This window comes from Neoarius graeffei, chromosome 16 (genome assembly GCF_027579695.1).
Source record: "Neoarius graeffei isolate fNeoGra1 chromosome 16, fNeoGra1.pri, whole genome shotgun sequence".
Classification (NCBI taxonomy): Eukaryota; Metazoa; Chordata; class Actinopteri; order Siluriformes; family Ariidae; genus Neoarius; species Neoarius graeffei.
In genome coordinates, this window is record NC_083584.1 from 5,423,046 (window position 1) to 5,447,663 (window position 24,618).

At 43.2% G+C, this 24,618-nt stretch overlaps 1 protein-coding gene across 4 annotated transcripts in view; it reads left to right on the forward strand.

Moving 5' to 3' along the window:
- Positions 1 to 2,878: 2,878 nt before the first annotated feature.
- adck5 (aarF domain containing kinase 5) overlaps positions 2,879 to 24,618 on the forward strand; it is a 40,621-nt gene continuing 18,881 nt past the window's right edge. For 2 of the 4 annotated variants that reach the window (XM_060942409.1, XM_060942410.1), the window contains exons 1-8: positions 2,879 to 3,208; positions 8,301 to 8,395; positions 13,940 to 14,089; positions 14,314 to 14,389; positions 14,608 to 14,808; positions 15,900 to 16,040; positions 16,151 to 16,264; positions 16,704 to 16,835. In XM_060942409.1, the coding sequence (XP_060798392.1) occupies positions 3,185 to 3,208; positions 8,301 to 8,395; positions 13,940 to 14,089; positions 14,314 to 14,389; positions 14,608 to 14,808; positions 15,900 to 16,040; positions 16,151 to 16,264; positions 16,704 to 16,835 (933 nt within the window). In that variant the 5' untranslated portion in view covers positions 2,879 to 3,184. The remainder of the gene's footprint in view (positions 3,209 to 8,300; positions 8,396 to 13,939; positions 14,090 to 14,313; positions 14,390 to 14,607; positions 14,809 to 15,899; positions 16,041 to 16,150; positions 16,265 to 16,703; positions 16,836 to 24,618) is intronic. The other 2 variants (XM_060942411.1, XM_060942412.1) reach the window with 2 other exon arrangements.

Genomic DNA, 24,618 nt, shown 5'->3' on the forward strand with positions numbered 1-24,618 from the left:
TTGTTGCATCAAATGGCATTTAAGATCTAGGCCTAGTAATGTTTATGTACACATGCTTTAGTTCACAAAATGGACTTGGGTGAAACACTAGATAGTTCACAAGATCGATGTATGTCACATGCGGCAACAAGCTGGGGTCAGCTTTCCATTCCTTCTCACTAACAGTGTATGGATCTACATTCCCAATGAAACGTACCTTCTCAGCATAACGCTCCCGTGCCTGCTTATCCAAACTTTCACAGTAGTGCTCCATCACTTCAGATGTCTAAATTCTTAAAAAATCCAAGCTTCTAAGCCCTCTAACGCGGAAACGAATCGGTGAATGTGTACTCTATGATGTGTACTCTATGAGCGCTCTGGAGCGAGTGACTTCCAAGATGGCCGCGCAGACCGCAGTGTTACTATTTTTAGCATCATCTCGGAGCACTCAGGTGCTACTTCGAGTTCCTCATCGGCATGGAATCCAGTTAAAAAAAACACCATGTCGTAGCAAGCACTCGCACGGACAGGCAACCCAATCAGAGGGGATGCAAGGAGGAGAGGTATGTTACTGGTCATAGAACTATCACGTAACAGGTGAATTCAAGAACACACACACGCCCGCGCACACATTCATTGCGCAGTGCGCAAGGGCAGGGCCGGCTCTAGGTCTTTGGCTGCCCTAGGCGAGATTGAGTTTTGGCGCCCCCCCCCAAGAAAAAAAAACCCTCTAATAACATCTAAATAACACTTTAATCTAATCACTCTATTCTATTACTATTAAACAATGTATGGTGCATGGACAATAAACAAGAAGTCATTTTTATCTTTTTCATTATTGTTATTATTGTTATCATTATTAACATAAAGTGTCACAAAGTAAAATGACCACACAAATTCAATACATATCTCCATATAATGGGCAAAAACTCTTCCGCACCCTGTTCAAAGTGTAGTGCATGGACAATAAACAAGAAATTATTTTTAGTTTCTTTTTTGCTATTAAATGTTAAGTCATCTCTGAAGAATTAACAAATTAAATGAATAAAAAATTCTACAATTCTAAATTGTGCAAACTTAAGCACCCTGTTAGGACATCAATGGGGTGTATTTTCAAACAAAAGTGCTATTATGGGTACTTTGTTATTGAAGTAACATTACAATGGGACTCGTCTGGTCTTCCTAATGGCAAATTCCTTGATAATATCATCAAATGATATTTCTCTTGAGATCTCTTGGTTGATGCTCATCAGAGCAAGCCCATTCAGACGTTCTTGACTCATTGTTGACCTTAAGTATGTCTTCAGCAGTTTTAATTTTGAAAAGCTTCTTTCAGCAGAAGCTACTGTCACAGGTAGTGTAACAGCAGAGGTAAGGAGCGCATATTTCTACATCCCCAGCTGCATCAGAGGTGTTGTAAAAAAGGTTTTCAACCTTTCATGAGCCAGGGCGCACTTTTTTCAATGAAAAAATCTCAAGGCACATCACCAATAGAAAATGTTGACTGAAACTAAAACGCTGTTGCCAATATTTACAATATACAGTCATTCTATAATTTTCCACGGTACACTTGGTGATCTCTCACGGCACACTAGTGTTCCGCGGTACTAGAGTTCGGCAGCACAGTGGTTGAAGACACTGTACACCACTGATGCACTTGGTAACATCTCTATTCAATAACTCCATCCCTCCTTTTTGGTTCTGTAAAGTTATCCTACCTCTTGGATTTGTCCTACCAAGCCTACTGCGCATGCGTGAAATCCAGGAGGGTAGGAAAATTCAACAGTAGTTTTGTCCTACCGATCAGCTGGGCTGATAGAAAATCGGTGAGTATTTCACGCATTTGCCGATTTTTATGTTTTGTGCGTATTGGTCGCGTCTTTGGCTGAGTCAAATAATTTGTAATGACTTGTTTTGAGGCGGCACGGTGGTGTAGTGGTTAGCGCTGTCGCCTCACAGCAAGATGGTCCTGGGTTCGAGCCCCGGGGCCGGCGAGGGCCTTTCTGTGTGGAGTTTGCATGTTCTCCCCGTGTCTGCGTGGGTTTCCTCCGGGTGCTCCGGTTTCCCCCACAGTCCAAAGACATGTAGGTTAGGTTAACTCATCTCATCTCATTATCTCTAGCCGCTTTATCCTTCTACAGGGTCGCAGGCAAGCTGGATCCTATCCCAGCTGACTACGGGCGAAAGGCGGGGTACACCCTGGACAAGTCGCCAGGTCATCACAGGGCTGACACATAGACACAGACAACCATTCACACTCACATTCACACCTACGCTCAATTTAGAGTCACCAGTTAACCTAACCTGCATGTCTTTGGACTGTGGGGGAAACCGGAGCACCCGGAGGAAACCCACGCGGACACGGGGAGAACATGCAAACTCCACACAGAAAGGCCCTCGCCGGCCCCGGGGCTCGAACCCAGGACCTTCTTGCTGTGAGGCGACAGCGCTAACCACTACACCACCGTGCCGCCCGGTTAGGTTAACTGGTGACTCTAAATTGAGCGTAGGTGTGAATGTGAGTGTGAATGGTTGTCTGTGTCTATGTGTCAGCCCTGTGATGACCTGGCGACTTGTCCAGGGTGTACCCCGCCTTTCGCCCGTAGTCAGCTGGGATAGGATCCAGCTTGCCTGCGACCCTGTAGAAGGATAAAGCGGCTACAGATAATGAGATGAGGGTGCTGAGCTCGTTTTTGGGGGGTGCCCCCTTCTTCTTCGGTGCTGCTGGATGATAGCGCTGCTACTCCGGCGGCTGCCATGCTGCTTCCGTTTCCCTCGCCCCGCCCCGCCGGCAGCTCCCAGCGACCCGATTCGTCCAGTCTGATGACGTTTCAACCGTGGCACCTCTCGCGAGCCAAAGTGTTATTACGCCTGCCGAATATGCGCATGCGCCGTGGAGATACTAGTTCCTCATTAAATGGTGCGATTTAAGAAGTGAGCGCGATTCTGTGACGCGAACTGTTTTGCTGTAATCTTACCACAACTCAGTCTTTTTTATGAGCTGAAGCGTGTGCGGGTCGGAGAGGGACCCCTTTCCGGAAGGACTTTTCGAGGTTCAGCTTACGGCCGGATCACTTCCGGTCAACTTCCACCGAGGGGCGCTTTCTGCCAGGGCGCTGCGGTTCATGGCGCACCGGCGGCGCGGTGTTTCTCAGCGGCTCACTGCAGTGGAGTGAAGTGAAGTGAAGTCGCCGTTTCACCCGGCATGGCGGCGCAAACATCGCGGGCGGTAAATAGTCTGTCCACGCTGCTCTTTGTGTCTCCGCTGTGTTTATAATTTACATTATTCATCTTTATTACAACACATAACCGAGTTATTATTAAAAACACTGGGGGTAGTCGAGCTTTAACACCGTTAGAAATCATTTTATTCATTTCTAATGGAACAGCAGAGTGGAGATTCTATACTACTCAAGTGTCCTTGATTACAGTGAGTTAGGGACCGTGTCAAAAGTTCACGACTTAAAAAAAGATTAAAATAATCTTAGTTTTATTATTAATGATAATAATGATTATAATAATAATAGATGTATTCCTCATAAGCATAAATGCAAAAAAATCTGTTCTTAGAAGAAACCTTTATTTTATTATTTGTCACCTGCACACTTCAAGCCCAGTGAGATTCATCCTCTGCATTGAACCCATCTGAAGCAGTGAACACACGCACACACTCGGAGCAGTGGGCAGCCACACCAGAGCGCCCGGGGAGCAGTCAGGGGTTCGGTACCTCACTCAAGGGCACCTCAGACCAAGGCCGCCCCATGTTAACCTAACTGCATGTCTTTGGACTGTGGGGGAAACCGGAGCACCCGGAGGAAACCCACGCGGACACGGGGAGAACATGCAAACTCTGCACAGAAAGGCCCTCGCCGGCCACGGGGCTCAAACCCGGACCTTCTTGCTGTGAGGCGACAGCGCTAACCACTACACCACCGTGCCACCTCTTAGTCCCTGGTGCAAATCCTGGCCAGGATCTTACCAGGATCCTAACCAGGATCTTGTACAGGATCTGAAATATAATCCTAAAGGATCTTGTCCAAGATCCTACAGGATCCTACAGGATCCTATAGGATCCTGGTAAGATCCTACAGGATTTTGTGAAGGATCCTACAATATCCTACAGGATCTTGTACAGGATCCTACAACATCCTACAGGATCTTGAACGGGATCATACAATATCCTACAGGATCCTGTAGGATCTTGGACAAGATCCTTTAGGATTATATTTCATATCCTGTACAAGATCCTGGTTAGGATCCTGGCCAGGATTTGCACCAGGGCTTTTAGATGAATCACATTATTATGGAGGTTATTTTTCAACCAAACATGCTGTTGATTGTACTAGGTTTCATAGTTGAATAAATATGGAACACTGCTCTTTATAACTTTATTCAAGCAAACTCATGAAAACTGTAACTCTGAAATATTATCATGGAATAGTTAAAATTGTCTTCCATATTCACATTATTATGGTTTGTTGAAATAAAGGTCATCATATTTAGCTATATTTAAACCTTAAATCACATATAGTATGTGTGAGCCCTCTTCTGCTCTTGTACAGAAGGATATTTATTTAAGTTTAAAAAAACCTCGCAAAAAAAATTTAAATGCATTATCTATTCAAGAATTTAGGGCTAGCAAGCCTTGTTTCCATGCTACCCTGAATTTGCTGAATCAGAGTATTGGGAATTCGTTCGGCAAGAACCTACTCAGGATCTTGTTGGTATCCAGTTAGGATCTTATTCAGGATCCTACTTAGGATCTTGTTAAGATCCTACAAGAACATACCCAGGATCCTGTTGGTATCCAGTTAGGATCCTGTTCAAAATCTTGTTTAAGATCCTACAAGATCCTACACAGGATCCTGCTGCAATTGAGTTAGGATCTTATTCAGGATCCTGTTCAAGATCTTGTTTAAGATCCTACAAGATCCTACTCAGGATCCTGAAGCATTCGAGTTAGGATCTCATCCGGGATCCTACTCAAGATCTTGTTTAAGATCCTACAAGATCATACTCAGGATCCTGAAGCATTTGAGTTAGGATCTTATTCAGGATCCCACTCAAAATCTTGTTTAAGATCCTACAAGATCCTACTTAGGATCCTGAAGCATATGAGCTAGGATCTTATTCAGGATCCTACTTAGGATCTTTTACGGGATCCTGATACTTTTTCAAGATCTTATACAGGATCATGTTCAAGATCCTATCACTTCCAAGATTTTGGCTCCTTCTAGGATCCTATTTAGGATTCTGCACAGGATCTTATATAGGATCCTATTTCTACTTAGGATCTTAAATAGGAATGTAATCCTGTGCAGGATCCTATTTCTACATAGGATCCTATTCAGGATCTTAAATAGGATCCTGTTCCTATGTAGGATCCTATTCAGGATCCCATTCCTAAATAAGATCCTACAGGATCTTACAGGATCCTACAGGATCCTGTGTAGGATTTGCACCAGGGGTACATAACTTATGCATATTAATTTCAATCATTATACACAATATACTTTTTCTCTTTTAGATGTTTGTTTGCATTAAAAAAATATAACTTTAAATTTCAACTAATTATCATTTCTGGAAATTGAAAGTTATATTAAGCTGATTAAAAAAATGTTTTTTTTTACAAAAGTTTTTGTGTATTCTTAATTAAGCCTTTTTTTTTAATTGGTAATGAATCAGAATAAAAAATCATATATTTTAGATGAACCCTTAATAATCAAGTCTTTCATTTCCAAGTGTACTATTTCATGAAAGCAGGATAAATATATTTTATTTGTGATTTATTCCTCACTTTCTCCCTGAATTAGAAAATGCATTGTTCGTTTGTGTGTTTAGTTAATGAGGAAATAAGTCGCTGAATGACAAAAGTTCAGCATGTGATGCAAAAAGGGGGTCAAAGGTGATTATAACATGCTCACACCGTCCTCAGCTTACCGTTTAAAAACAAAAATATAATAAGGTCAGGTTTAATATCAACAACAGGTTGGTGGATTAAATTAGAGTACGTTATATTACAATTAAATAAAACTATTAACGGGGCGGCACGGTGGTGTAGTGGTTAGTGCTGTCGCCTCACAGCAAGAAAGTCCGGGTTCGAGCCCCGTGGCCGGCGAGGGCCCTTCTGTGCGGAGTTTGCATGTTCTCCCCGTGTCCGCGTGGGTTTCCTCCTGGTGCTCCGGTTTCCCCCACAGTCCAAAGACATGCAGGTTAGGTTAACTGGTGACTCTAAATTGAGCGTAGGTGTGAATGTGAGTGTGAATGGTTGTCTGTGTCTATGTGTCAGCCCTGTGATGACCTGGCGACTTGTCCAGGGTGTACCCCGCCTTTCGCCCGTAGTCAGCTGGGATAGGATCCAGCTTGCCTGCGACCCTGTAGAACAGGATAAAGCGGCTACAGATAATGAGATGAGCCATACATACATACATACACTGTATATTACTTCAACTATTCAGATATCAATTCTCTATGACTATATCATATAGCCTAATTAATTATATATGTATATACATATGTCTACACAAGTTTACTACTAATACCACGCTCACAATGGAGAAGAACAAAATAAAAACAAAACAAATAGACGATGACCTCAAAAAAGAAAAAAATGCACAGTAAACAGCCAGTTATGATTAATCCCCTTCATCCTTATAGCTTGTGAAAAATCAAATTTTTGTACATCTTTTTAAACCGCTTCATGTCTGGACATCCCTTGAGCTCCTCATTTAAACTGTTCCACCGCTTTACCCCACAAACAGAAATACAAAAACTTTTCTTGGTTGTGCGCACCCTATAATTTTTACATTTAAATAAACCCCGTAAATTATAACTCCCATCTCTTTCAGTGAACAGTTTTTGAATATTATGTGGTAGTTGATTATTGTTTGTTTTGAATAAGATTTGTGCTGTTTGATAGTCCACCAGATCTGCAAGTTTCAGTATTTGTGACTGTAAGAATAATGTATTTGTATGATCCCGGTAACCAGCCTTGTGTATAATCCTTATTGCTCTTTTTTGGAGAATGAATAATGAATGTATTGTATTTTTGTAATTATTGCCCCATACCTCCTCACAGTAACTTAAATAAGGTGAACCCAGGGAACGGTAAAGAATCCGGAGTGAATTGTGATCTAGAAACTGTTTGACGTTGTTTAATATTGCAATACTTCTTGATACTTTGGATTGTATGTTTTTTATTGTGGCTTCCAGCTGAGTTTTTCATCAATAGTTGTTCCAAGACATTTGATTTCCTTAACTCTTTCTTTCTATAATAACCCCATCTATTTGAATATTTACTGTATTTGTGTGTTTGTTTTGTTGTTACCAAATAATATTACTTTGGATTTGTTCAAGTTTAATGATAATTTGTTACTGTTGAACCATGTTATTAATTTACTTATTTCTGTTGTGATCTCCTGCAATAGTTCCATTAAATTATCACCAGAAAAGGGGATATTTGTATTGTCAGCAAACAAGACAAGCTTTATTACTTTAGATACACTTCATATGTCATTGAGATATAGTATAAAAAAAACTTTGGTCCTAACACTGACCCCTGGGGAACACCACAAGTTATGTCCAAACATGAGGAAGAGCAATCTCCCAGCTTCACAAACTGTCTCCTGTTACTTAAATAGCTTTTAACCCAGTTTAAAACTATACCCCTGATGCCATATCATTCCAGTTTTTTTATTAATACGTCATGATTTATTGTCTCAAATGCTTTCTTTAAATCAATGAATATTCCAACTGCATGTTTTTTCTGCTCTATGGAATTGATTTCTTAGTGTTGCATTTACAATTAAGTTTAACCTAAAATGTTGTGCTTCTGTTTTTGACATGTCAACAAAATTTAGATTTTTTTTTTTTTAAATTACAAACAATTTAAAATTCTGAATTATTCTTGTTAAAATGTCGTAGAAGCACATTAAGGGCATAAAGTGTGTTTGGAGTCAGATTACATCACGTAGATTTGAAAAGAAAATCATGAACAGTGTTCTTGACCCTGACACTGAGGCCCTGTGTGTGTGAATAAAATTTTGTCCCCGGAAACGTTTTGTTCCCTGATGCTGAAAACGTTGACTCATGGCCTCGCTGCAAAAACACACGGCTTTCACCCAGAGGTTATTTTTAATGTTCAGGACTGTTAGTGTTAGTCCAGTACATGAATCATCTTGTTTTTCTCTGAGAGCTTTACCGCAACGGCCCTGAACTCCTGAACCAGAGTTTGTTTAGTTACGGTTATTATTGCATTTGGTGTGTGTGTGTTTTCTCAGTTATGGATGTGTGTGTGTGTGTGTGTGTGTGTGTTTTCTCAGTTATGGATGTGTCGGCATCACCTTGCTCTGCTGCAGAAATATTCAAATCCCAGAAACACTCAACTGCTGCTGCACAAATCCTTCAGCACACAGAGGTATGACAGACAGACAGACAGACAGAGTAGTGTACAAAACAGGAGACAGAAGGACAGACAGATACAGATGCAGACAAATGGACGAGAAGAGACAAAATCCGAATGAGAGAGGCAGATAGAGACAGAACTCTACAGTCTAAAACTCGCTCCACTCTCTCGACCCAATCAGCCGTCCTTTGAATTGCTGTGGATTTAAACCCACCGCTTTAACCTCCCTTAGTGCTGTGTCTCTTAATATCATCCTAAAGGGAGGGGGTGAGTCGGTGTCCAGTTTGAGAACACTGACCATTAGGGCGGGTCTTAATTCTGAAACTCGCACCCTTCAGGTTTGTTTGGTTATGAAAGAAAACCAATTTGCCTAAATTTGGAACATTTTTGAATAATTATTAGAGGTTGCTCAAGCCTTCTGAAATATTGGACAACAGCATGTCAAATTATCAATGTATCGCTCGGTTTGCAGCGCAGGTGTTAAGAATAAATGTTTGTCATAAGTAATAATGTTTGTTTATTATACTTGGGGGGGGGGGGGATTATGGTACACAACAAAACATTTTGAATAATGTACAAGTCATTGAGTTTTTTGAAGTAGCAAGGCAACATAAAGCCCAGCCCTGTGTCCGAAATCGCTCACTCATTCACTGCTCCCTATATAGGGAGTTACTATATAGAAGACTATATATATTGAAGGCGGCACGGTGGTGTAGTGGTTAGCGCTGTCGCCTCACAGCAAGAAGGTCCGGGTTCGAGCCCCGGGGCCGGCGAGGGCCTTTCTGTGCGGAGTTTGCATGTTCTCCCCGTGTCCGCGTGGGTTTCCTCCGGGTGCTCCGGTTTCCCCCACAGTCCAAAGACATGCAGGTTAGGTTAACTGGTGACTCTAAATTGAGCGTAGGTGTGAATGTGAGTGTGAATGGTTGTCTGTGTCTATGTGTCAGCCCTGTGATGACCTGGCGACTTGTCCAGGGTGTACCCCGCCTTTCACCCGTAGTCAGCTGGGATAGGCTCCAGCTCGCCTGCGACCCTGTAGAATAGGGTTGGGCGGTATTACGGTAAGAAGGTATCCCGAGGTATCCAAAAGTACCAACGGTATCGGTCTCATTACCGTCATTTAAAAAAAAAATATAATATCTAAATAAATATGGAGTACATGAGGTCATAATATAAAATAATAAATTGAAGATCATCCCGAATAACTGTGTGATCGTATTTTCACTAATTCTATCAATTTCCTAAAGAAGTTTTCATCGCGTGCAGGGTTGTTTATGTCGTTACCATGGCAACCCTGCGTGACATTTTGGAGTCTGACAGAAAGCTTCGCAAGAGACTGAGACCGGGGGTGTCATGGCTCAGATGGCTAAGGCACCGTACCATAAATCCGGGGACCCGGGTTCGATTCCGACCCGAGGTTATTTCCCGATCCCGTCTCTCTCTCCCCCGCTCATTTCCTGTCTCTCTATACTGTCCTATCTAAAAAAAAAAAAGAGACTGAGACCGCGGTTGAAAGATGGCAAGTCAAGATAACGAGTTAGTGGCAAAAAAAAAAAATACAACAGTGGCAGTATTTTGGTTTCAAACCAAACGAAAAATCTAATATGTCCCCTAAGGCACACCATAGCCTGGGGTACTCCACTTCCACGAGATCTCTCCAATGAGTTGTGTTTTGAGTAGGTTACATGAGTAACAACAAGGTAAAATAATATAACGTATGACATTTGGGATGTGGGTAATAAACGTTTGAAATGTCATCTACTGAAGAAACGGAAGAAAACATCGTAGCGTAAACTGTTCGGTTTCTGGTGGGAATTAGCAATGCGCTTGCTATCTTTGTTGGGTGTGTTAAACCGTATGGATTTAAGTGGAATAATTGTAAGGAGTTATGTGATCAAGACAACGTTTTAAGCAAGGTAAGGCCATTTGATTATTAATTTCCCCGCCATGGCATGACGTGGGCCCATATGATTTTGCCTTGTGCAGCTATCGCGCATTTGAATTAGGTTCACCTCATTTGCGCTGAAGAATATGGTTTATCGCGCAGTCTAAACGGACTTGGGTGTTGGTTGATTCTTTTTCTTTTTTTTATTTCCCATGCTTGAAAGGGTATGATCCTGCTCATCGTGTACTTTTTTTGATGGAGTAGGTGAAATAGTGCTGCAAATGGCATTTCAACGCAGACGTGTAAACGACAGTTGAATGCTATTTTCAAGATGAAGGAAGAGTTGCGTGATGCTTTGAAATATCTCTTAATCCATTCATCAATGCACAAAATTCGCTTTGCTGCTTAATCCATACCACAATGCACACAATTCGCTATGCTGCTTTTAAATAGTACATTTGAGGCATAGGCGCACGTTACACAGTAGGCCGAAACAAAATATTATTTTTTTCTCGGTAATACCGTATACCCCGGGAAAACACAGAGACGGTTTAAAGGTATCAAAATTTGGATACCGCCCAACCCTACTGTAGAACAGGATAAAGCGGCTAGAGATAATGAGATGAGATATATATTGAGCTCATTGGTTTTAAAAAAAAAAAAATGTTCGGACACTAGTCTGTCACGCTGGCATTTACGTCATTACTGTCGCACAATTAAAACGTGCCAGATCAGCTGGCTGGTGGGTTTCAAAATAATAAATACACGCATGTGTGTTTGTGATAAATCCATATTATACTGAGCGCATTTCCCACATTAATCAATACACAGTACCTGCAGCTTTCAGTTCTTTTAAATCAAGGCTGAATCCTTTCTTCTTCACCGCTGCCTTTTATTAAATCACATTTGAGACTTTTAATTTGATTTCTTTCAGCGTGACCGCAATGCATGATGGGATATATTGCTTTGGTTAGTGACCATCGTTGTACACTACTTTTGCGTGATGCATTGTGGGATATTTTGAGTGCACTATATTGAGGTATTTCACTCACGTGACCAAGTCATGTGACGCTGCCATTTTGGACGGCACGGCTCGAATCAGTTTGAATGCGAGGAAGGCGACAAACGAAAAACATAAAAGAAAAAGGAGCGAGATGCAGAAAACACCTTCACTATCCAGCGACGTAGGGCATTTACAGGGCGAGCAGAGGGAGAGGTATTTGCAAAAATTGAGGTTAGCAGGCTTAGAGAACGATGTTTACCTGCTTCCACCAGGATTGTTCACCGACGTACGGAAGTACACGAAGCCCTCGTCTTTACCTGACTTCGGCCCACATGATCTGTATACCTATGTCGTTAAAAACCCATCGCCATACACAGGTATTGATCTGAAAGCGTATACGAGTTTGGATGCCTACAAATATTTTGTGTCAGGCTGGGTAACATGCCTACATCAGTGGGTCGTCCCTGGAGCCGGTGGTCGCCGTCTTATTACAGCTAAGGTTTGTTCACATTTTCATTTACTTTTGGTCCTCAGGATAAACAAAATGTTATTAAATGTCATTGAAATAACTTCTTAGTCTGTTGAGACATGGCCCGTTATAAATTTGCTGTTACCAGGCAATGACCAAGAACTGTATTATTAGGGTCGCTGTAGTTGTAGCAGTGTATTAGCAACTAGCTGTTAGCACTAGCTAATGTCAACAACATAGTAGCTGGTATGTTCCTGTAGCAATGTTTACGTTCAGTCATTTGGATGACTGTTAAAACCTTTCAGCCTCAAGTTTTTCCTTTACTGGATTTACTAGTTTACTGAGCCATCGCGCGCTCTCCGGCCGAGCCGGGAGCCATCGCGCGCTCTCCGGCCGAGCCGGGAGCCATCGCGCGCTCTCCGGCCGAGCCGGGAGCCATCGCGCGCTCTCCGGCCGAGCCCGGAGCCATCGCGCGCTAGCTCAGTAAACTAGTAAATCCAGTAAAGGAAAAACTTGAGACTGAAAGGTTTTAACAGTCATCCAAATGACTGAACGTAAATATTGCTACAGTAACATACTAGCTACTATGTTGTTGACATTAGCTAGCTTGCCATCCAAAATGGTGGACACCGGGGCGTCACGTGACCCTGTGACGTCAGGTGAAATACCTCAATAGGGTGTAAATTATCCTCACTATCGTTTCAGACAGCGCTACAAAATGGCGTCCTCACTATACAGTGAGTAGGGAGCGGTTTCAGACACGGGGCATGTGGGTTTTCAGTCACTGCACCAGTGTCACTTTATTCACATTGGGGAATTTTTCTCGGTGGTCTTGGACAACTTGAAAATACTGTTTTTGCTTTTCATTGGTGGTAATCAGTGTATTGTGGGTGGCACAGTGGTGTAGTGGTTAGCACGGTCACCTCATAGCAAGAAGGTTCTGGGTTCGCGGCCGGCGAGGGCCTTTCTGCGTGGAGTTTGCATGTTCTCCCCGTGTCTGCGTGGGTTTCCTCCGGGTGCTCCGGTTTCCCCCACAGCTCAAAGACATACAGGTTAGGTTAATATGGGACGGCCTTGGGCTGGGGTGGCCTTGAGCGAAGCACCAAACTCCCAACTGCTCCCCGGGTGCTGTTAGCATGGCTGCCCGCTGCTCTGGGTATGTGTGTGTTCACTGCTTCAGATGGGTTAAATGCAGAGAGGAATTTCACAAGCGTGTGATGAATAAAGTTGTTCTTGTATTCTTGGATCAGAGCCCCTCCTCGTTCTGCTGCGTCATTAACAAGCTTCAGATTTTGCACAGTTGTAAATGCCGCCTTGCAGTCGTCTCGGCTGTCCCGCGGTTCTGGATCAGCCTCAAAGAAGCTTGTTCAGTGGTAGCTGCTGCACTTGCCTGGATGGTCTTCTTTAAGATCTTGTGATGGTGAAAGAACACATTTAGAATTTGCTTCTTTGAAGGCAGTTTGCTTCCAGTTATTTCACTTCCCACACTATCAGGTAACCACAAGATTTACTTGTAGTTGCAATCGCCAAGTCGGCCATTGTGTAGTCACAGGTTAATCAGTGGCATCGAACAGTACTGTCTGTGCAACTGAGATCAGATCTTTTTGTAATGCTTTAGTACTGATCTATTTCACTGACAGTGGTTGTCATGGAGACGGTTTTCTATTTATTTATTTTAAAATTCCAGTCGAAACCGTGTCAATACTGCCATTAAAAGAATGTATTGCGAATGACTGACCATCATTTTAGATTTCAAGGTCATTGAGTGACCTCTAAATGTTTATATATTCCCTTAAAATTTTACACACAATTTTATTTAATTTATTGGAAAATATTGATGGGGTGAGAGTGGATCATTAAATACATCACAAAACAGTGACCGTATGTTCACTAAAGATTTTAGAGCGGTGTTAGATTGTGTTGATCAAACACAACATGTCAACTTTACAACTTTTGACAGATGGATGGACAGACAGACGGGACAAAGGGGAAAATGGATAGAAAAAAATGGACAGATTAACAGAATGAAACAGTAGGTGGACAAACGGACGTGTAGACAAATGATACAAACATACAGTACAGGAAGAATCGGATAGATGGAGAAATTGATTCACAGACAGACAGAGAGAGAAAGAGATGGACAGACTGACGGACTGATACTGTGTGACCAGAATTAGTGTGCAAAATGTGTCCTTTTTGCAGGACTGGGCGGAGTCTCCGGCCACTGAGGAAGCTGCTGATTGGTGTGTCAGTGGGCATTCCTGTGGTGGTGGGCATGTGCTATGCTCTCTCTGACCCCAAAGACAGGAGGAAGATGAGGATATTAGTGGAGGGGGCAGGACGTTTCTGCAGGTGAGCGGCGGTTTGTACGGAGCGGTGTGTGTGTGTGTGTACAGCCACTCGCACACTGCATGTTGTTAAACACACACTGAGGAGTTGCATAAGCAGCAGCGCTGTGTCTCTTTACTCCTGTATCTCTTCACGAGACTTACTCTACTGTATAAAATACAGACACGGGGACGAGCGAGGAGTCCAGGATCAAATCTGCTTTTAAATAAGATTCATTCTGTTCACAGATCTCTGTATATCGGGTTTCTGATTTCAGTAGATTATTGGTGGACGTCCAACGTTGTTCTGCGTGGCGTGGATGAAGTATGTTTGAGATCCTTTCCTTATAATTGTAAAGCAACCTTGGGTATTGAGAGGTGCTTTATTATTATTATTATTATTATTATTATTATTATTATTATTATTTTGCAGTAATTCCATTAGCTTTCTTTGAAGTGCACTATTTAGTAAAGGAGCAGTGTTGGAGTGTAAGGAGAGTGTGTGTGTTCCTGATCAAGTCTTTGAGGGTTCTGTGTCTGCAGGAAAAGCCGGAGTTCACAGCGGCCATGTCTGCGTGTCACCAGCGGGCGGCGGACAGCATGGTGGAGGGAGCAGTGAGGAACGGGGGAGTGTACATTAAATTGGGACAGGGCCTGTGCTCATTTAATCACCTCCTCCCTCCGGAGTACATCCACACGCTGCAGGTCCTGGAGGATAAAGCACTGAACCGCCGCTACAAAGAGGTGATGGGGAAAATGCAGCTCAAGGATAATACAGACAGACAGGCTCGCTCGCTCGCGGACGGACAGACAGACTCGCTCGCTCGCAGACGGGCAGGCAGACTCGCTCGCGGACAGGCAGGCAGGCTCACTCACAGACAGACAGGCAGCCTCACTTGCTCGCTCGCAGACAGACAAAGGCTTGCTTGCTCGCAGGCAGGCTCGCTCACAGACTGACTGTCTGTCTGTCTGACTGCGAGCGAGCGAGCGAGCCTGTCTGTCTGACTGCGAGCGAGCGAGCCTGTCTGTCTGACTGCGAGCGAGCGAGCCTGTCTGTCTGACTGCGAGCGAGCGAGCGAGCCTGTCTGTCTGACTGCGAGCGAGCGAGCGAGCCTGTCTGTCTGACTGCGAGCGAGCGAGCGAGCCTGTCTGTCTGACTGCGAGCGAGCGAGCGAGCCTGTCTGTCTGACTGCGAGCGAGCGAGCCTGTCTGTCTGACTGCGAGCGAGCGAGCGAGCCTGTCTGTCTGACTGCGAGCGAGCGAGCGAGCCTGTCTGTCTGACTGCGAGCGAGCGAGCGAGCCTGTCTGTCTGACTGCGAGCGAGCGAGCCTGTCTGTCTGACTGCGAGCGAGCGAGCCTGTCTGTCTGACTGCGAGCGAGCGAGCCTGTCTGTCTGACTGCGAGCGAGCGAGCCTGTCTGTCTGACTGCGAGCGAGCGAGCCTGTCTGTCTGACTGCGAGCGAGCGAGCCTGTCTGTCTGACTGCGAGCGAGCGAGCCTGTCTGACAGACAGGCAGGCTCACTCGCAGACAGACAGGCTCGCTTACTCGCAGACAGACAGGCTCGCTTACTCGCAGACAGACAGGCTCGCTTACTCGCAGACAGACAGGCTCGCTTACTCGCAGACAGACAGGCTCGCTTACTCGCAGACAGACAGGCTCGCTTACTCGCAGACAGACAGGCTCGCTTGCAGGCTCCTTGACTGACAGACAGGCTTGCGCATTTGCAGACTCCTAGACTGACAGGTTCGCTCACTCGCAGACTCCTAGACCGGCAGGCTCGGAGACAGACTTTTCTTAGAAATTGATTTTTATCCACACTGCGTGTGTGTTTCAGGTAGACGCTCTATTCCTAGAGGATTTCAACTCCACGCCAGATAAACTGTTTAAGACGTTTGACTACGAGCCTGTGGCAGCTGCTAGCTTAGCACAAGTGCACAAAGCGGAGCTGCATGACGGGATGCCCGTGGCCGTGAAGGTGAGCAGATCGACCCGATGAAGATGATGCACTTGGAGTTGTTCATTCCCTCACATGCAGTGCCTCAACGTCTTCTCTAGCGTGGTATTGTATGGTTGCTGTGTGTGCAGGTGCAGTATATAGACCTGAGGGATCGCTTCGATGGAGACATCAGAACCTTGGAGATCCTGCTGGATATAGTGAAGCTTATGCACCCGAGCTTCGGTTTCCGCTGGGTCCTAAAGGTCTGTACCAGGGGATATATTATGAAAAACTCACTTTTTCAGTGGAGCCGATCGGCTCGCAATCTCTGAAATAAGACAGTCCGGTTCTTTCATGCTGCTTGTTACAGAAAACATGAGATTCAACAAGACGTTCAGATTCAGCTACACTTTATATCACAAGTGGAGCTCATTAGAATTATCCCGTCCTCTCACCTGAGTATCTCCACTCATGGTTTGGAAATTGCCTTTGAGAATGAATATTCATGAGGGAAGTGCTAGCTGATTGGCAGAAGAGGGGGGTGGGGTGAGCAGTGGCTTATTCATTGAACTCATCAGCCATTCTGGTCAGGGCTGTTTAGACAGAGTGAAAAGGTTCCGACTGGGGTGTTTATCCTTGTGGGATTTTGACCAAAGCAAAAATTTTGACAAAAGTGTTGAAATTGGTGTGTGACTCATGCAGGACCTGAAGGGAACGTTGGCGCAGGAGCTGGATTTCGAGAACGAGGGCAGGAACTCGGAGCGATGTGCCGAAGAGCTCAAGCACTTTAAATTCATCGTCATACCAAAAGTGTTCTGGGACCTGACTAGCAAGGTACAGAGATTAAACCCAAACAGTTGGGAATCAGCAAAGCAAGCAGTATGCTGGGATTTTTATTTATTTTTTTATTTTATTTTTTTTTTTAAAGTACTAGTTCACTCATATTCTGATATATATCTCAAGTCAAGTTTATTTATATCGTGCTTTTAACAACATTGTCGCAAAGCAGCTTTATAGAAAATTAAAAGCTTTAAACATACCGGTAAGCTAATCTGGGGGCGCCATACCATAAATCCGGGGACCCGGGTTCGATTCCGACCCGAGGTCATTTCCCAATCCCTCCCCGTCTCTCTCTCCTACTCATTTCCTGTCCTGTCTCTACACTGTCCTATCCAGTAAAAGTGAAAAAAGCCCAAAAAAAATCTTAAAAAAAAAAACCATAAGCTAATCTATCCCCAATGATCAAGCCTGTGGCAAGGCAAAAACTTCCTCAGACAACACGAGGAAGAAACCTTGAGAGGAACCGGACTCAAGTGAACCCATCCTCATCTGGGTGATAACGGACAACGTGATTACAAATAACTTGCTTCTCTAACTCTGTCTAATAAAGTCACAAAGTATAACTGGAAACGATGAAAATCATAATTTTAACATGAAGTCTGTTTTGCTGAAGTTATAAACTGTTCACTGATGGAGACTTAAGTGCAAAACTCTTCAAGTCAACTGCAGTCCTAAAGTTATCAAGTCAACTGTAGTCCTCAGCCATAAATATATTACTGTAAGAGTCCAGAGCGTCTTCCAAGTGCGACTTTTGACTGTCCATATGGGGCCGTCCTCCACAGGAGTGATGTGATGAGACTCCAATCAGACACAGGGCACCAGGATGGATCGGGGGGGTCTGAGGAGCAGAAGGGGTTCAGCACCACTGGTGTCTCAGGATCAACATGTACAGTTAGGTCCATAAATATTTGGACAGGGACAGCATTTTTCTAACTTTGGTTCTGTACATTACCACAATGAATTTTGAACAAAACAATTCAGATGCAGTTGAAGTTCAGACTTTCAGCTTTAATTCAGTGGGTTGAACAAAATGATTGCATACAAATGTGAGGAACTAAAGCATTTTTTAAACACAATCCCTTCATTTCAGGGGCTCAAAAGTAATTGGACAAATTAAATAATTGTAAATAAAATGTTCATTTCTAATACTTGGTTGAAAACCCTTTGTTGGCAATGACTGCCTGAAGTCTTGAACTCATGGACGTCACCAGACGCTGTGTTTCCTCCTTTTTAATGCTCTGCCAGGCCTTTACTGCAGCGGTTTTCAGTTGCTGTTTGTTTGTGGGCCTTTCTGTCTGAAGTTTAGTCTTTAACAAGTGAAATGCTGCTCAATTGGGTTGAGATCAGGTGACTGACTTGGCCATTCAAGAATATTCCACTTCTTTGCTTTAATAAACTCCTGGGTTGCTTTGGCTTTATGTTCTGGGTCATTGTCCATCTGTATTATGAAACGCCAACCAATCAGTTTGGCTGTATTTGAGCACACAGTATGTCTCTGAATACCTCAGAATTCATCCGGCTGCTTCTGTCCTGTGTCACATCAATAAACACTAGTGACCCAGTGCCACTGGCAGCCATGCATGCCCAAGCCATCACACTGCCTCCGCCGTGTTTTACAGATGACGTGGTATGCTTTGGATCATGAGCTGTACCACGCCTTCACCATACTTTTTTCTTGCCATCATTCTGGTAGAGGTTGATCTTGGTTTCATCTGTCCAAAGAATGTTCTTCCAGAACTGTGCTGGCTTTTTTAGATGTTTATTTTTAGCAAAGTCCAATCTAGCCTTTTTATTCTTGAGGCTTATGAGTGGCTTGCACCGTGCAGTGAACCCTCTGTATTTACTTTCATGCAGTCTTCTCTTTATGGTAGATTTGGATATTGATACGCCTACCTCCTGGAGAGTGTTGTTCACTTGGTTGGCTGTTGTGAAGGGGTTTCTCTTCACCATGGAAATTATTCTGCGATCATTCACTACTGTTGTCTTCTGTGGGAGTCCAGGTCTTTTTGCATTGATGAGTTCACCAGTGCTTTCTTTCTTTCTCAGGATGTACCAAACTGTAGATTTTGCCACTCCTAATATTGTAGCAATTTCTCGGATGGGTTTTTTTCTGTTTTCGCAGCTTAAGGATGGCTTGTTTCACCTGCATGGAGAGCTCCTTTGACCGCATGTTTTCTTCACAGCAAAATCTTCCAGATGCAAGCACCACACCTTAAATCAACTCCAGGCCTTTTATCTGCTTAATTGAGAATGACATAACCAAGGAATTGCCCACACCTGCCCATGAAATAGCCTTTAAGTCAATTGTCCAATGACTTTTGGTCCCTTTAAGAACAGGGTGGCACATGTTAAGGAGCTGAAACTCCTAAACCCTTCATCCAATTTTAATGTGGATACCCTCAAATGAAAGCTGAAAGTCTGGACTTTATGTCCATTATATAACTATAACCTGAATATGTTTCAGTAAACAGGTAAAAAAAAAAATTGTCAGTGTCCAAATATATATGGACCTAACTGTAACTTGGAGAGGGACAAACAGAGGGAAGAGACGGGGGGGGATGGTACAGGTTGTTAGGTATGCCCAGTGTCACCTGATGAGTAAGAGCAGTATACATATTGCACTGAGTACAAGCAGGGACTCCAGCGAGACCAACTATGATAGCATAACTAAAAGGGGAGAGCCAGAAGGTAACACAGGCATGAGGGGCCCCGGGACATAAAGCAGCAGCCACTACACCGTCAACAAACTCGAGTGAGCAAGCGAGTGGGGACTGACAGCATCCATACATCCCAGTTTACCAAAACACTATGTCTGAGGATCCTCCAGATCTACTCCTTTACCTCATAAACACCATTAACACAAGGCTTGACTAAACAGATCTGTTTTCAGCCGAGACTTAAACGCTGAGACTGTGTCTGATTCCCGAACACTACTTGGAAGGCTGTTCCATAACCGTGGGGCTTTGTAAGAAAAGGCTCCGCCCCCTGATGTAGCCTTCACTATACGAGGTACCAGCAGATAGCCTGCACCTTTTGATCTAAGTAGGCGTGGCGGGTCATAGAGGAGCAGAAGTTCACTCAGGTACTGTGGTGCGAGACCATTCAGTGCTCTAAAGGTCAATAGTAGTATTTTTTTTTATACTTTTTTATTTAGTTTTTCAATTTAAGAAGAAAACAAAACAAGAAAAACAAGTTGACAACAAGCTGTCAAGGAAATAAAACAAAAACATGGGGGCTCCTCGGTCGATAAATCTGTATTTAATGTCCAGTGTCTTTACTTGTTAACGTGAAGCGTCCTCAATTGTTTAGATAAAAGCAGTCCATTTCTCCCATTTCCTATGAAAGGTTGCTCCTCTAGATCTGAGAGAGAAAGTCATCTTTTCCATTAAACATATTTCCTCTACTTTGTCCATCCATTGCTTAATGCTTGGAGACTCCGCTTTATACCAGCATTTTGTTATAGCTTTTTTACAAGCCATCAGCAGTATTTTACAGAGATACCAGTCTCTTTTAATAATCACATTTCCGTTAAAGACACAAAAATAGAGGATCTTCACATTGTTAGGAATTGTGTATCCCAAGATTTTTCCCACTGTAACACATGCATTACCCCAGAAAGTTTGAATTTTTGGGCATAGCCAAAACATATGGGCGTGGTCTGCGCTCATGTTTCCGCACTGCCTCCAGCACTGTTCTTGTGATTGAGAGAATTTGCTCTTTATAAGGGGTGTAATGAAAAAACGAATCAAAATTTTCCAGCCAAATATTCTCCACTTCCTTGAACTTGTAGACGAATGCTGTGCACACCACATAAAGCGCCACTCCTCCTCTGATATTTCTGTTTAGTTCTTTCTCCCATTTTGCTTTAATGTATCCTGTGTTGATCCCATTTTGTTTCTGAAGACCTTGATAAATTTTTGAAATTATTTTTCTATTCCTCTTTTTTTATAGGCTTCAGTCAGAATATCTATCACTGTATTGCCCTCTTTGGACAATGTTGGTCTGATTCTTTTATCGTAATAATCTCTTACTTGCAGGTATCGGAAAAAAATCTTTGTTTTCTAGTCCGAATTCTTTTTGTAACTCTCTAAAACTTTTAAAGAGCCCTCTGTGGATTAATGTGCATATTGCTGTAATGCCCCGTCCCACCATCGTCTGAATTCAGCGTCTCTGATTCCTGGTTCGAATCTGGGATCTAGAGCAGGCCAAATTAATAATTTGATGTCACCCTCTATATCGTATTCTTTTACCGTCTTGTTCCAGATAATCAGTGTTTTGTTTGATAATTATATTCTTGCTTTGCTGAGCCAATTTATTTCCTACGTCCCCTAATATTGGCTGAATCTGGCAACTTTCCATCTTGGCCTTTATGTCTTTCCATCTTGCCTGATACAGAGGGCAGCATGTACAGACCAGGAACCTTACTTGAGCTGCATAAAAATATTGCTTCAGATTAGGCAAGGACAGTCGTCGTCCCCCCCCCTCCTCTTTTGGTAATTGAAGTGTCTTATACTTGACCCTCGGTCTCTTTCCGGCCCAGATAAATCTAGATACAAGTTTGTCCCAGTATCTGAATTGTGTTTCTGGAATCAGCTGTGGGATGGATTGGAAAAGGTATAGCAGTCTCGGTACCACGTTCATTTTTATTACCTCAATTCTTGTCTCAAAGTCCATGTTAAAGGCTGAGCACTGCCTGCTATCGGTCTTGATATTATTGTTAATGTTATTATAATTTATTTCAAATGTTTTCATGTGGTCTTTTGCCAATACCACACCCAGGTATTTAATAACTTTGGAATTCCATTTGACTTTGTATTTTTCTCTAATTTCTCGGCCTGGGGAATAATTCAGTGCAAGAATTTGTTTTTGCACTATGTTTAATTTATAGCCTGAGTATTTACCATAGTCTTCTAATATCGACATAAGGTTAGGAAACGTCCTGTCCGGGTCTTGGAGGGCCACAATAACATGATCAACGAAGAGCCCTATCCAATGCTCTTGCTTTCCTATATGGATTCCTTCTAAGTTGTCATTTTGCCTTATCATTTGTGCCAGCAGTTCAATAAATATAGCAAACAAGGTAGGGCTTAAACAGCATCCTTGGCGAGTTCCTCGCTGTAAAATAAATCTGTCAGTTAGGTGTCCATTAATTTTTATCCTCACTGTTGGTTCATTGTAGAGGCCTTGGATACATTGCATTATCTGTTTATGAATCCCTAGTTTTCCCAAAACCTGATGCAGAAACCTCCAATTGACGCAGTCAGAGGCCTTTTCTGCATCAAGGCTCACTAGTACTGCTCTCAGGCCCTGTTTTTGAATCTGATCTGATGTGGAGGATACGTCTAATGTTCTCCTGAGTCTGCCTACCTGTAATAAAACCTGACTGATCCTCGTCTATCAAGTCAGACATAACATTTTCAAATCTTTTGGAAATTATTGAAGTAAAGATCTTAGAATCCACATTTAGAATTGAAATGGGTCTATAGGATTCACAAAGTTCTTTATTTTTGCCTTGCTTTGGAATAACTGAAATTATGGCCTCTCTCCAAGAGGGGGGCAGTTTGCCCTCGGTCAGAGTCCGATTGAAAGAACTCCGAGGTAGTGGGGTTAATTCCTCCCTAAATGTTCTATACCACTCGCCGGGGAATCCATCACTACCTGGTGTGTTTGTTTGGTTTTAATCTGCTAATTGTGGCATCTAGTTCGTTTTTTTTTTTTTTTTTTTTTTTTTTTTGTGATGCTGGAAATTAATTTTCTATTTTGCTCTTCTCCGATAGCAGGCAAGTCCAAAGAGTCAAGGAAATCTTTCATTTCACACTCTCCCTTTGCTGTGGGTTGGGTGTATAAGTTTTCATAGTAATCTTTAAAAACCCTTTCTATTTCTTCAGGTTCAAATAGTAGTTTTTTCATTATGGAGTCTCTAATCTTGTGTATTGTGTGAGAAGCTTGCTGGACCTTAAGTCTTCTTGCCAAATATTTAGTTGTTTTAGAGCCAGATTCGTAATAGGTCTGTTTAATGAATCTTATGCCGCTTTTCCACTACCAACGCGGCTGAGTTGGGCTGAGTTGAGCTGAGTGGGGCTGTTGGAGTTGCATTTCGACTACAACCGCACTGAACCGTGCTGGCTGGAAGTGGGTGGACACATTGGGTGGAGTTAGCGAAAGTGGGTGGATGTCACGTGATGTCGTTAGGCGGCGCAAACAGTGACATCAGTGACCTTTTAAGCGGTAGTCTCACAGCCCGGATAGTAAACAATAAACATGGAGGACATGGAGTCGTTAGTGTTGCTGGTCTTGGTGCTGTGGCTTGTTGTCACCGACAACGCCAACAGATACTGGCAAGAGCGTATAGATGAGGCGAGGCGCATAAGGCTTCAGAAATTCTCGTAATTCTTCTTCTTCCAGGTTTACGGTGTTTACAGATCCCAGCGTGCTCGCAGGGCATGTGTGGGCATGTGAGGACACTCCTCCTCACCAATCAGTGCACAGGGGAGTGTCTCCTCACGCCCCTAGCCCCACTCGGCTCGGTTTGGCTCGCTTCAGCCCCACTCCAAAACCGTGCGAGTTTTGGGTGCTGAGCAGGGCTGAAGCGAGCTGAGTCGTGCTGCTCTGAGGTAGTCGAAACGCGAGCCGTGTCGGGCTGAAGTGAGCGGAAAAAGGGTAGTGGAAAAGGGCCATTTAGGTTTTTTTTTCTTAACCTCTTGACTTAAATTGTCATCTATCAGCCGTCTCACATTGATTATTTGTTGTAAAGCTGGTTTATCTTTATTATTTTTATGTTGCTGTTCCAGTGATTAGTCGATTAACCAACTTCTTATAGTCTTCCTCTCTAGTCTTTTTTTGGTAAGCTGCCCTCGCTATAAACCTGCCTCTCATTACAGCTTTAACCGTGTCCCATAGTGTGGTAGAATCCACTGGGCTGTTCAAGTTGTCCTCCACGCACTGTTTTAACTTCTTTCTTCACCTCCTCCTGTGTTTTTTGGTTATTCAGCATACCCACATTTAATCTCCATATTGTGTTTTTATTTCTCCTAGATAGTTGGATATTGAGGTAGATAGTACTGTGATCGGACAAGTCAGTTACCCCTATTTTACATTCCTGTAAAAAATAGTCTATTCTGGAGTAGATTGAGTGTGGGGCAGAGTAATGTGTGTAATCCCTCTCTAATGGATGGAGTTCTCTCCAGACATCGAACAGCCCCAATTCAGCTAGAGACGTGTTGACAAGTTTCGATAGACGAGTCTTAGATCTCTTGTTATTTGTTGTGTCCAGTTTAGCATTCAAAATCATGTTGAAATCCCCCGCACATATTAGAGTTCCTTCATTTTCCTGGGCTATGATCTCAAACAATAATTTCAAAAACGTTTGATCAGAGTTAGGTGGCACATAGACATTGACCAAAGTAACTAGATTATTATCCAGTTTCCCTTTTACATATCTCCCCTCTTAGTCGTTTATTTCTTTGATTACTTCAAAACTGACAGAGTTGGAAATTAATGTGGCGACTCCTCTCTTTGGACCTTTCTTAAATGAGCTAAAAAAAACATTTTTAAATCCAAATTTCCTCAATTTTTCGTGTTCTTGCTGAGTTAGATGCGTTTCTTGTAAATATATCACTTGGGATTTTTCTTTCCTCAGTTTTGCCGTTACTTTTCCTCTTTTAATTGTATTTTTTAAGCCAGGGCTTTTCAAAGTGTGGGGCGCACCTCCCCCAGGGGGCGCCAGAGTTCTTCGGGGGGGGGCGCAACGTGAGGAACAATAAACCAGAATAAGTTA